The following is a 12,881-nucleotide window of genomic DNA, read 5'->3' as shown; positions in this document are numbered from 1 at the left end:
TAAGAAAATTGACAGCCTTAGTTACGGTCTAGTTCGCGAGCTTGAAAAATGAAGGTAACTTTTTGTAGCTTTGCACGCTTCTCCACACATACGAATCTATCAGATGTAGTTTTGTACGGCAAAGATGAAACGCGAGCTGAAGGTATCGTTTTATGCAGTGTCGGCAGCGTAGGGAGACGAAGAAAGAAGTCTGGTAGGGGAAGTAGCAAGGAGTTGTGGGGGCAAGTATATCTATAGCCAGGCAGTGTCCAATTCTATCGCCGCCGGACGTACAGAGCGTTAATCGTGGCGAACAGTATTGTCAGACCACTGCTGCCATTTGGAGCGAAGATGGGTAGATTAGGAGTCCCTCTTATGCAGCATGTTGTAATGTAAAATCAAACGACAATGGTCGTAATTGTCCTTGTCGTCATCGTCATCATCATCAGCATACCATTCGTGTCATCTGTAGGACAACGGCGTCTGCAGGGCTCCTCAGACTGTTCCGGTCTTGAGAATGCCTAGGGTATTTTTGCCTCCAAATTTCCTGGGTTTATTCGTTCATCCACGTTATGTCATCTAGCGGCACACCAATCCTCAAACTGGTGGCTATCAATTGCATGGCGGAAGCTCCAATTTGAAAAGCTCCCGCATCTGGACCTGTTTTACCACCACACTACAGATGTGTACTCCGGAGCATGCAAATGGTGAGGAATTTTTTATTCTTCCCTCACACAAATGGAATAGGCTTGCCCTTGGAGATCCCTTGAAATTAACCACGCGCATGCCTAGCAATGGCGATGAGCATGGCGAAGACGTTTTTTTCAGCGACAAAGCGACACAAGTCATCAAGATTCCGCAGGACGCCGCCAGGGCCACGGACTCCTGGATGCCGTCTGATGGGAAGGGTTGGACACCACTGTCCCAGGAATCAACCCGTTTTTACGCAGCAGTTGACAATAAAGTTTTTCTGATCTGGGCTTGCTATACTTCTAGACCTGTCTCTGGGCACCAACTCTGTTGCCCTGGCGGTGCATCGGCGGTAAATTCTCGTCAAGATATTCATAGCACAGGTCAATTTCTTTCGCTCAATTTGAACGATCATGTCTTCTACCCAAGCTTGTTTTGAGATCGAATATACTCATTGCCTGTCCCTGCCATTTACTCCAGCTATTGTTGGTACCATGGCTTGTCGGGATGGGGTAACTTTTCCTGTCAAGTGTTTAGTAAGGCGTATAAAACATGCAGGGATATAAAAGGGCATGTAGTTATGTAACATTTTATGTATTAGAGATACGTTGCTTGTTCATAATTGTTGCAGACGATGAGTTTTCTGAATTTGGGTGAAATAAATAAGGCCAGGTGAGAAACAAACTTTCCCGCAAGATACTCACCACGGAGCTACTTGAAGTGTAGATGGAATCCAAAATTGAGTCGAGCATGTTAAGTCGCAACAGCCACTTGAGCTCTGCTTTCCTCGCACGAAGCACATTTTCTTGCATTGCCTCCTCCCAGGCGTACATCTTGACAACGCGAATCGTGGAGAGCAGATCTGTTGTCGCCTTGAGCCGATCATCCCGGGCGCGGGTCGCTTGAGTCTCGGAAAAGAGAAAATTATTCGCTGATGCCGCCAATTTTCTTACATAATAAGCAGGAACGTCTCAGCAATCATTCCTTCGCGACAGCGCAGAAGTTTACCCTTGTCATCAAGAACATTGCACAGGAGTCAAGCAGTTTTAAACTCACGCCATTGAAAGGTTTCCGTGTGTTGAGATATCGTATCATTTTGAGCCTATTTTATTGCACCTTTGGTACAGCAGTGCGTTGAAAGTTTCATTTTTAATATGACAATTATAAGTGCACAATAGACAGGCGTCACCCGTGAAGACAAGGCGCAAGTGACTGAGCAATATCGATGGCATTTGCAGACATCATCATTATCATTAAAATAAGCAGCAGCAGCCTGGTTGTGTTCACTGCAGGGCGAAGGCCTCTACCAAAGATTTCTAGCCACGTCTATTGAGTGCCACCTGAGTCCCCACTTTCCACCCAAATTTTCGTACTCCATCTCCCCATCGAGCCCTTGGCCGACCCCTATTGCTTTTACGGTCCATTGGTAGCCACTCCGTCAACGCATGCTGCACCTGTTGTCCCCCATGCACGTGACGTTATTCGCACATGCGTACTTTCTTCGCTCATTTTGAGCTAGATTGTCTTCCACTTGGAGTACGCTTGCAACATTCGAACTTGTCGCCAATTGCGCAAAGTGTGGTGTTAAGCGTAACATTTACGGCTGAAAAACACGGCAGAACAGCATTGACTGAGCATGCGCGTAGCTACGCTTCATTGCTAATTGAAGAGAGTTATCTAGCGTGAGAAGTGTCACTCACCCACAGACGCTTCTGAAAGGTAGCGCTCAAGAAAGGTAGGCTAAGGGCAAACGAAAGCCAGGCTGCGCAGCAGATTGTCGGCCCGACGCCTGCCCTGGAAGCCAGCATCCAGAATATAAAGGGCAGGCACGCCACGCTGAATACCGTTGTAGTCAAGCTGAACAAAGCAGTGCCAAATATGCCGCAGTCCACTCCAAGAAGCGAGGTTATGTAGCCAGCTGGGTAACGTGCCTTGGACCCGGCCGACATGGTGGTCACCTGGAGACAAACGCAGTTGTTTTTACGTTGGGCATAAGAGAGCGTATTCGAATGTATGTGGTTTCGTCGTTCTAATCACAGTGCCAAATTCGGCGAAACCTTCAGTGCCACCGTATCCGTAGACAAGCTACCGTGTGTTTGTTCATATATGCGTTTCTTTGTGTTTTCCCTTGTGCCTCGTCAGAGTCCCGAAAGAGAGGGCGAAATAAACCTAGGAATTCACCTTTTGCGCATTCGTGACCCTAAACGACATATCTTCAAAAATTGCTGCTACATTTTCTTTTTCTGGCGACTGGTCCTTTTATTGCGCTATGGATCTTGTGATAGCATTATGCTACAACAACTGCTTGAAGAGGACTGTGCGTATCTCACCTTCCGGATTTAAAGTTTTTATTGACACCAAAGGGCTCATTTTTGAATGGTAGTATTTTATGTATTTTATGTGTTTGGGTTAGGTAGATTTAAAATGTTATTTTAACTCGTTTTGTTGTTTGTGAATTCCGATTCCGCTTTTATGCCTTCAAATTTCAAAATTTGGTGTTTTTTGGAGCAAACCAACTTCACCAAATTTAACCACGCAGATGGATTTTACCACATTTAACCACGCAGAGGGATTTAAAATAGGTTTCTGAATGCTGTAGTTTTACGCGCGCAATAGTTGCAGTACTATCCAAGAAATGTCTACCCAAAAATGGCATAACGCTGCTGGAACTTTGCCCAGTTATCGTCCACTAAAGAGTGCAAGCTATAAGGCCTTTCGCTCCCGCCTTTGAGGGGCGAGGCCCCTTAGGGGCTCGGGCGTCTCCTGCCGTCATCATCGTTTCGTGTAGTCACGGTACTAAACTACCGGGGTACTCGTTTTCCAACGCCTCGCGCTAGAACGTAACGCCTGCTAAAAGAACACACCGGGACACTCGTGTTCCAACGCCTCGAACACCTCGCGCTTCAAAGACACGAGACTTCTTCAGTAAAGCTGTATACCTCTACCCCTAATGGTTTCATCTCCATGGGCAAAAACGCCAAGGCTCCAAGAATACACTTATACACTGCATGCTTGATACTTCATGCCTCGTCCCTCGGTTCCCCTATACTAAATACCGTTCGCTCATATCGGTAGTTTTAGAATAGAGGAACCGAGCGTTTAGTCCCTAAAACAACACGTTTGCTAAAGACATTTTTTATTTCCAATTTCCACCAGCCCTTCGCGCCGCATTTGCATTGATTGCATGCGGCGGCAACGGCGCCGCCTGCAACGGGTCTTTCCGGAGCCCGTTCACGCAGAAAAGGCTTATTATTGCCGCAGTTGTTTGGTCACTGCGTTAAAAAGACGCGTAGACGATGACCTTTAGCGGAATGTTTCACCAATGTATCATCCCCTTCTACGAATGTGCAACTTTATTTTCGCCATGAAAGTGTTTCTCGCTATGGCGACACGTTTAGCTGCTCCGGCGTACGCCGACTTGTGCACGCACGTCGCCCACATCGCGAGAACGTGCCAGCGGCCGTCGCTCGCGGACCGTTCGTGCTGCAGAGAAGGCTTTATGCTTTTCAGCGGTATTCATTTATTGTAAAAGATACCCTCGATCTACAAACTCATTCGACCTCGTGCGAGGGATGAAAGAAGCAGACATTCGTCCCAACAAAAGATACGCCGTGCCGCAGAGTAGCTCACACAGACGGCGACCAAGTTCGACTGGCAACCGAGCGAACCGCGCGAACCACCAGCAGCTCCCCCAGAACTGCAAACGTGGATTGGCTGCGGCATTTGTTGTAAACCGTCAATAGCCGCGTACAGCACTAGCTGCGCTATTGCGCCCCGCACATACTCAGGGAACACGGATTCAGTCAAGCCGTGCTTCCAACAACCGTGCTCCCAACATCGCGGAGAAGGATGGTGAATAATATATGATTTGATCTGACCGTGGCTGCGTCCCATAGACGTAGCTGCGTCAATGCTATCTTGAATACCGGTTGAAATTTACAGCTCAACAAGAAAAATATCCGTATTGCATTTTATGGCCCCTATATTCTCACGTACTCTAACGATTTCGCGGGTAAAGTCGCTACCTTTGCAACTGTGTTCAGAATCCCCCTAAATGTGTCGTCGCAGCAAACCCTAGAAATTTAGCTTCAGGATAGCGTGACTAAAGGGGCACTTTGGTACGACAATTTAGCCTAAACAAACAGCCGAACTGTTTTTGTCGGGTAGATGATCTCTATCCGCAATAAAAGGCCGTCCCTTAAAAACACTTGAACCAAAACGGTTTTCCGTGAGGGCCTTGAGAAGGTTTAAAGAAAAATTTGTAGATCTACCAGCCTCTGGCAGGCTGTCGAAACAAACGCTGCCAACCATGAACTTCAACTGCGCTGTATCGTACTTCTCGCCGTACTTGAGAGACAAAGAGGTATTTAAAAACTTGTCCCGAGCTATAAAATTATAATTTGCAGTCTTTCCCTCTCCATTATGCGATTTGGAATCACGCGTCGAATCCGAAATGGAGCAGTTTGATAATGAATATAATGTTACGTTTAGACGCTACGTGGCACCGCCTTTTCCATTCGAGAAACTTTAGTCCAAAATTTAAATAATGTTCTCGAGTTTAGTTAAAATTTCCCTGTTCTTAATTCCCAAACGCTGGCTTTCATACGAACAAGAGGAGATACAGTCCACGAACATCGACTGGATGTCGCTTTAAAAACGCCAGTGAATACACAGGAAAGGTTTTAATAAAATGACCCCGCATTCTAAACGGTGTTGAGGTATGGCAAGCAGGCAATGTCAAGAAATAGCAAAAGCCTATGCACACGGTAGACATAAAGACAGTTAAAAGTCGTTCAGTGTCAGCGTTTCACATCTTTTTGCACACAGTTTGTATTCATGACAAATCGGCTTTTTCATACAAATGATTATCTCCTCCTCTGGAATATGCCTCTCATTTTCCTTTTATGTTCATTATAAATAAACACAACAGCAGGTCTTGCTAGTTGTAAACCAAAGAGCGTACTGTTCTGTATACTTTCAAAGGGAAGCAGGACCTGTGTATGTCTTAGTGACTACAAGTAATTGGACCTGTTTTAAATACGCAGCTGTTACATCTTTGCTTGATGTGAAGGGCATTTTCTAGGAATAAATTATCCGTCGTTTTATACCCCTTTCACTGAAAAAGTGCGCATCATAAACCGGGTTTTTTTACTCCGCATAGAGACACTTCGGCAACTGGATAGAAAGCTTAATCACTGTTTTAAAGCAGCCCTCCAGTCAGGAAAAAATGTTTATTTCGGGAATGATAGCGTTATTGTAAACTATGATTTTTTATAAAAAATTGCAAGCGCTTATTTCAGATTAAGGCCGTTTAAAATTCCGTGCAAGTCATACCTTCTTAAAGACGAGTCCCATCAATGTCGGACGAATTCTGCAGCCGGCGGTGAGAAGCACCTCCATCTGGTAGCTGGAGATCAGGAACTCCATGGTCGTAGTTGCGGCGAAAAGCAGCACCGCTACTGTCATGTTGACGTCGCTGCAGCTATTTATCAGCAGCCTTAAAAACACAAACATGGGACGCAAATAAAGCGTTAAAAATTGTCAGGAATGTCCTTACTTTGTGACGCGGCAAAAAGACAGACTACAGTCAAACGCTATCGTATTGTAATCTATCAGCACTTGTCAATCTCAAGCGTAGAAACTACAAGTTTCTTCAGCCACCAACTCATCTTTCCGTCCCGATAACACGAATTTGGCACATATGGCTACTGCCTGCTGATCATTGATAGGGCAGTAATCAGCCTACGGAAAAGGGACACTAAACGGTAAAAACATGGCCAGCAAAGCATGCGCTTTCATCGACAAGTCGATCAACAGACATTCAAGGGAGCAGATATACCATCTTCTTCACCTGATGTATCAGGGTTATCAGTACCTCCGTCGATTCTAATTTAGAAAGTTCCATTTCCTGTAGGGTGACCGGCTCTTTTCACTGTGGCGACACGGGCTCAAGCTTTTTTCTAGACCCAGTTGCAAGGTTACGTGTGCCTCTTGTTACGCATAAATATTTAAGTATCACAACGCGGCGCCCGTTAGAAATCTCCAGGTAGTCCAAATTATTCAGGAGTCCTCCATGGGAGCCTTAGAGGCCAGGGGTAACTTCGGCGCGTTAAACCCCAAAATCAAAGTATTGTTGCGTGGATGCAGGACAAAGGGAACAGGAACCATAGTTGATGATGATCTCTTTACAAATAGATGCAATGTACAAGAAGCAGTTGGCTTTAGCCTACGCTATGAAAGTGGTTGGACTGCGAAGCTGTAGGCGACACCCACAACAATTACCAATGCAGCGTAGCTTGAATTCACACACGTGGCTCAACTAAGAGTGAAACCAGACACTCTGTCAGCCTTTACCAGGGATTCGCCTTCTCGAACGCAGCAGTGTCGGAAGAAAGAAAATAGAAAAGAGCGTCTTTCTAAGGATGAGGAGGAGGGTGGCACGCGTGAATGTGGTGTCATCTCTCTCACTGCCCGCTTATCACTCTTGTTTCAATCCTCCAAAAAGCGCCCTCCCCCACCACAGACGCTGAATCCAAACAACCGTCAGTCTCCCGGTTTCCACGTGTGGACGAAGTTTAGCCGGTAAGACCGCGGGCTCTCGCTCCGCTTCTCTTCTGCCCCTAGTTCGATCCCTGGCAGTGCCAGTAGTTTGTTTGTGTAGCCGAAGAGTAGCCAGTAGTAGGCTGGGAGTTTTCTGCTGACCCGCACAGGAAATTTTCCTTGGCCGGTTAGCGGCAACTGCTTCGCAGTAAAATGTTCCCAGTGAGCGGAATCGAGTGTGGGTCCCCCACGATATGAAGCCGACGTCTATATGATTGCGCTATTCCTACATGTTCGAAGCAGTTTGTATTTTGGACTGCGACTTCCACTCAGGTTGCATGGGCGTTCTAACCGTCTTTCTGTTAAGAAAGTGGCGTCAATTTTTTATCGTGAACTGTGAATGGCAGTGTGCACCTAGAAATTGAAATGCCACTATTTTGCATTGGTGACTTCTTGGGCAGTTAAGACGAAAAACTGGTTCATGGTTCTCATCAATTTTTTGTTTACAGTGTTATTGCGGGGCCGGAAGGTCCTTGAATAAGTTACCAAAAAACAATTCTTCAAAATACACCAAGGTGTATTGGTTCGTCTTGATGCCCGGTATGACCAGAAAAACTGGGAGACAACATACGTCCTTGTTCTTTTTCTTAATTGCATGAAAAAAAGGAGATGTTGATGCCACATATGAGCGCCGGCTACTCCTTCTTACGTAAGCTAAACACTCTTAGGAAAACATTGTAACGCGGCCATAAACATTGCGCAGTTTTGTAGAGGTGAATGATTCTGATAAAATCTTTGCAAAGTTTATTGAGTTATTAACAGTCGTAGAGAGAAGAACAAGCTGCAGCAAAGCGACACAATACGCTGAAGACAGTAATATGTCCCCTGGGCGCCTTTGTTTTTTTACCAGCAAACTACTGTTGTCCGTCCCCGAACAACTTGTTCTTTGCGAAAAGGGGCTTAAAAATGTGGATTCATATATAAATCACGCGTAGCACACCGCCTCTTATGAAGTATCGGGTAAGGTACTGAAGAACGAAATAATTCTTGTGATAAATTTGTGCTTAAGAATTCACGAACCAGGAAAAAATGTGAACAAACAGAACTTCGTAAAGGTATCAACTTCCTCTTTTTGAAAAAATTCAAAACACTTTTAGGCGCTCTGTTTCGGAGGTTCCTCCGGCGGAAGCATAAAGCTCCGCATTGTGCTATAAAATACACCGTCATCGCAGTTGCTGACCAGCACCGGAGATGGGCGTTGCTTGAATACTGAGTAAAAAACACCGTTGAGTGTGCGTAGTAATTGAACCTCGGTGTTCACAGTGAGAGTAACCCATTGCCAGTGGCGGAAAAATGTTATACGAGTTCTTGCCACCTGAGAAATCAACGTGACCGCACATGAGTAGAACAGGTGTCCCCCAGTAGCGCAGAGGCGCGATCCTGGTGAAGCTGTTCCTCCTTTTACCAATCTCTACGATCAAGTAGTTGACTGCAAAAGGCAAAGACACGAAACCGAGGAAGCACTCGAAATGCAGTGTTACATTAGAGAAGCCTGTTAAGTTTCCCCGCGCCTTTGCCTTCAGAGCACGAAAACATGCTTTTATGCTCCGAAGAATTTCTTGCATTTGAAGACTGTTTATGCTACATACTTGCTTAAATGGCGTAACTTGCAGAGGCCGGCCAAGAAACTGTTCGGACTTGAACTTCACTAGCCGAGCGAGGCGAAATTTACCGTGAAAAATACTCACTCGAGAGCAGGTATCCTGGCGAAGAGACAGGCAAAGTATGCGACATTGGTGAGCGCAAGGCGAAGCAGGTCCATCCACAACACCTTGGCCAGAGTCATCACAAACATTCTACGTCTGCCGGCGGGAATCCGACTGCAGAGAGTTTCATAAGTGGTATTCATATCTCGTTATAGCATTCATGAAACAGACATTTTGAACTGTCCGCCTTTCAAGAGTATTGTTATACTTCTGAACACATAACCGCAGCGTGCTGTTAGGAAAGTTCTTAATGGAAGAACAGCTGATCGGCAAAACACGTGTCTTTTTAGTAGAACATTTGTTATGTAAGTTGTGTGCCCTCTTTATTCATTAATAGCTAACTGAATGGTGATCTTGGGTTTACAAAGCCGTTTGAACTACATTTAGTAAGACACACAAGTAATCAACTATCCACTTAGAAGTTAAAATACCTAAATCAACAACGCATTTCTTAGTCATCTTTAATATCATTATTGACTCGGATTCAATCTTACACTCACAATTGAATGCCCTCGCACTACTACAGAGTGGTGCATACACCTAGTCGCAAACCCCTTTAGTGGTTTCGGGCGCGCGTTAGTTCTGAGAAAACTACCATGTCCCTTCAGACAATCTTTTCAAAAATAACGTGAAACCAAGCTACTCTACCCGTGATCAAAATAATGTAGGGGAATTCTTCAGGACTTTAAGCAACTCTGTATCACGGAACTTTACGGTATTTCCTAACACAAAGTTTGGGAGAAAAGGCACGAACGCTCTGCTGGACGGTACACCTGTGGTTTTTACCATTGACATTTTGCCAATGACCTGTTACTAGCCCCTCTGCGTACCACCACTGTACTCAACCGGTATGTGTACATATTCGGCCCCAACTGACTCCCAGGAGATGGCGTCTTATTTAAGATTTCCTAGTGAAGTAGGATCTTACGGCAAATAGACCCTGTATCCGGCTGGGTTGTCATAAAAAGGAATGGCTCATGATATAGTTTAGCATTTCTTCTTACCACTTCCGAGCGGAGGCATGCCTTTGAAGGCAGTACTCTGAGTTTATGGTTTGCTTTTTTATACGAGGCATCGTTATGAGGGATAAGTAGTATCAATTTGGTGCTCGTATATCTAAAGCTAGGCTCAATAGAATCATTTGCTTACTACCCCAAACCCTGACATTACGCGTATGTTACGCTGGAACCCAATTCACAAACTGTTTGCAGCTGTGAATCTTCCTTAAAATTGAGTGTTCTAGACATATAGAAACACAGTGAACCGTTAAATTGGGGAAGTTTTCCTAGAGGTTTCATCAAAGGGTGTACAATTGGATGACATTCCATGGCACGTTTGTTAAGAGGTGTTGTGGTTCATCACCGCAGACTACGCGAGGAATCGCCTTGGTAGGGAAATGAATTGGCGGAACTACCTTTTATAATAATTTTTCGAGGTGAATTTGCCGGACTCTGCAATCAGTAAATGACCAAGCGGAGGTTTATTCCACACTATTTCTTCTGTAGTTTTGAAAAATATTAACAAATGTCCCCGCTGTTACAATAACGTGACAATGCTACGTTTCTCATCAATAAAAGCAGCTTTTCTTAGGGCGAGGACTCCATACCTGATTCGGCTAAGTAGCGATCACTCTCCTACAAGCTAGCCCGCCGCGTTGGCTCAGGGCTATGTTGCTGGGCTGGTGAGCCCAGAAACACGAGTTCGAAATCCGCCAGCGGCGGCCGCCTTTCTGATGAACATGAAAAGCGGAACGCCTGTGCGTTCGAGACTTCGGCCTAAGTTAAAGATCCCAGGAGGTCACAATTAATCCGGAGCCCTCCTCTACCGCCCGCCTCAAAACCCAATTAGTTGCGGTGCGTTAAACCATAATCAATCAATGCTTAAACGACGAAGCCTTAAACGACGAACTCTTTGAGGATATTTATGTGCCAATGTGATCACGCACTACATAAAGTAAACGCACTGATGCGGATGCGCAAGCAGCCTCATCCCTATGCGTACAAAACTCACAGTGCCATCAGCCGCGCTGTGACGACCTGGACGATATGTGTGCAGCGAAGCGATGCCCGTAGCAAGGGTAGCTGTGTTGCCACGACTCTGCCCTTTTGCAGAGCCTCTTTGAGCAGCCTGCATTCACATTGCATTTGACACTTAATGAATCCTGAAGACAAAAAGCATGTTTTGTGCGCTCAAAAGAAGGGGACGTCACATTAGGGATCATGCCAAATTTACAAAAATTTCAAACAATTCTGCGAATAATGAGGAAAGCATACTAAAGGGTGGCGCCTGACCAGATAATTTACTGCACTTCCTCAGCGGAAGCATGGAGGCTAGTTTGTACGTTCCATAGTCGACGACAAAAGCTTCCGTGGTGGAGTAGTCACTATAGCTGTATTTCACGGCGGAGCTTCAATTCTAGCGCGGAGTAACAAAATCCGCATTATGTTTCTGGGACTGAGAAAACCACAGTACACCTAACGTTGAACCGCTGGAAATTTCAGTGTTTGGAATATTTTACCAGAGCTTGAAATGGCGCTAATTGGTTTTCTACTCGAAATCTTGCTGGCGCTAGGCGGTACAAGGACGAGGATTTACAGACACAAGTGATGCGCACTTTTTGGAAGTGCGCTTTTGAAGTGAAGTGCGCTTCACTTGCGTGTGTAAATCCTCGTCCTTCTCCCGCCTAGTGCCAGCAATGTTTGAAATTGTTTTTTTCTTGAAGAAAATAACGTCCTCCTAAGGAGCATTGGTTTTTTTATAGCGAGATTAGGTACCCTAACAATGTTGGTACGGAGCCGCACAAGTGGCACGAAGGGTGGTTGAGTGTGGTTTGAGGAATTTAATAATAAACTCATGCTGTCGGCCTCAAACTGCCCTGTCCCTCTCCGAGAAGGGAGAGCCAGGCGCCATGCGCAAACATCCAGGCCATCTGCCACTAATCATATATCAGTTGCTCCTTGCGCTCAAAGGTAAGAGATATATTCAGTCAAAGCGGTAGTGGTTGCAATAGCCTGACAGATGGGGACGCCTAAAGATGTAGTGACCAAGAGTTTGCAGCATAGCGCAAGTTATACTCACGGCAAGAAGACGAAACATGCTTGCCGATGGAAGACTGATGTCGTATCTTCGTCTATGGGCTTCTGCAAAAAGGGAAAAGTTTACTGCCGGCTATATAGCGCATTACAAAAGTAACGCGTTCGAAATTGCAAACAAGTATTGCTATCGAGTTACACACCCTTAAAATCAGCTTCAAAATGTCCTCAACTACGGAATGGTAAATCACAGAAGTGCGCGGCTGCAAACTCGAAAATTATGCATTCATGTGTAACATTGGTAGTGCAATGTTCTTTGCGCGCATTCTGACTTTACTATTCATATCTTCGGCAAGTCTGCGTTAAAAGTGGTGTCAGTATGATTCTAACAAGGCAATCTCTCGAATAAACCAAACTTGTTTAGTCTGCATGACCCCTTTATAGGGGCCATAGAGACAAAACACGTTTTGTTCATTCGAAAGACTGCCTCGTTGGAATCATACCGACACCACTTTTAACGAAAAATCTGCTCGGATAAGGTATATAATTAGGAACGAACAGAATGGCCATGTGACCCACTAGCTCGTTTCCCACAACAGAACCTATGATTTCATACGTGGCAGCTCTGCGATTGGCTGAGGCCGGCAAAAGCAAACGCAAATTACGCAGGGCTTATAAGCTTCCTGAACGAGCGAGCTATTTGCGCCTAAATTAAGGGCACATTCTTTTTATACCAATAGGAATGGAGGGGTAAACACTGGAAGTTACGAAAGTACATCTAAACATGGAAGTTCCTATGCGTGCCACTGTTAGCACTGCGCGCACTATGCTTGTTTTAGCTGCACAGCACTGCGGCGCTCTGGGGTTGTCCCAC

At 45.4% G+C, this 12,881-nt stretch overlaps 1 protein-coding gene across 1 annotated transcript in view; it reads right to left on the bottom strand.

The window, feature by feature from the left end:
• LOC144158460 (ATP-binding cassette sub-family C member 2-like) overlaps nucleotides 1–12,881 on the bottom strand; it is a 104,499-nt gene that overhangs the window by 61,289 nt on the left and 30,329 nt on the right. Inside the window, exons 6-11 of the mRNA XM_077689341.1 lie at nucleotides 12,054–12,115; nucleotides 10,986–11,102; nucleotides 8,958–9,089; nucleotides 6,004–6,166; nucleotides 2,370–2,627; nucleotides 1,374–1,577 (exon numbers count right to left, since the gene is read on the bottom strand). Coding sequence (XP_077545467.1) covers nucleotides 1,374–1,577; nucleotides 2,370–2,627; nucleotides 6,004–6,166; nucleotides 8,958–9,089; nucleotides 10,986–11,102; nucleotides 12,054–12,115 — 936 coding nt within the window. The remainder of the gene's footprint in view (nucleotides 1–1,373; nucleotides 1,578–2,369; nucleotides 2,628–6,003; nucleotides 6,167–8,957; nucleotides 9,090–10,985; nucleotides 11,103–12,053; nucleotides 12,116–12,881) is intronic.

The sequence above is a fragment of the Haemaphysalis longicornis genome, unplaced genomic scaffold, assembly GCF_048455015.1.
Source record: "Haemaphysalis longicornis isolate Haplotype H1 unplaced genomic scaffold, Haemaphysalis longicornis Haplotype H1 scaffold_10, whole genome shotgun sequence".
Lineage (NCBI taxonomy): Eukaryota > Metazoa > Arthropoda > Arachnida > Ixodida > Ixodidae > Haemaphysalis > Haemaphysalis longicornis.
This window is presented reverse-complemented; position numbering and strand designations above follow the sequence as displayed.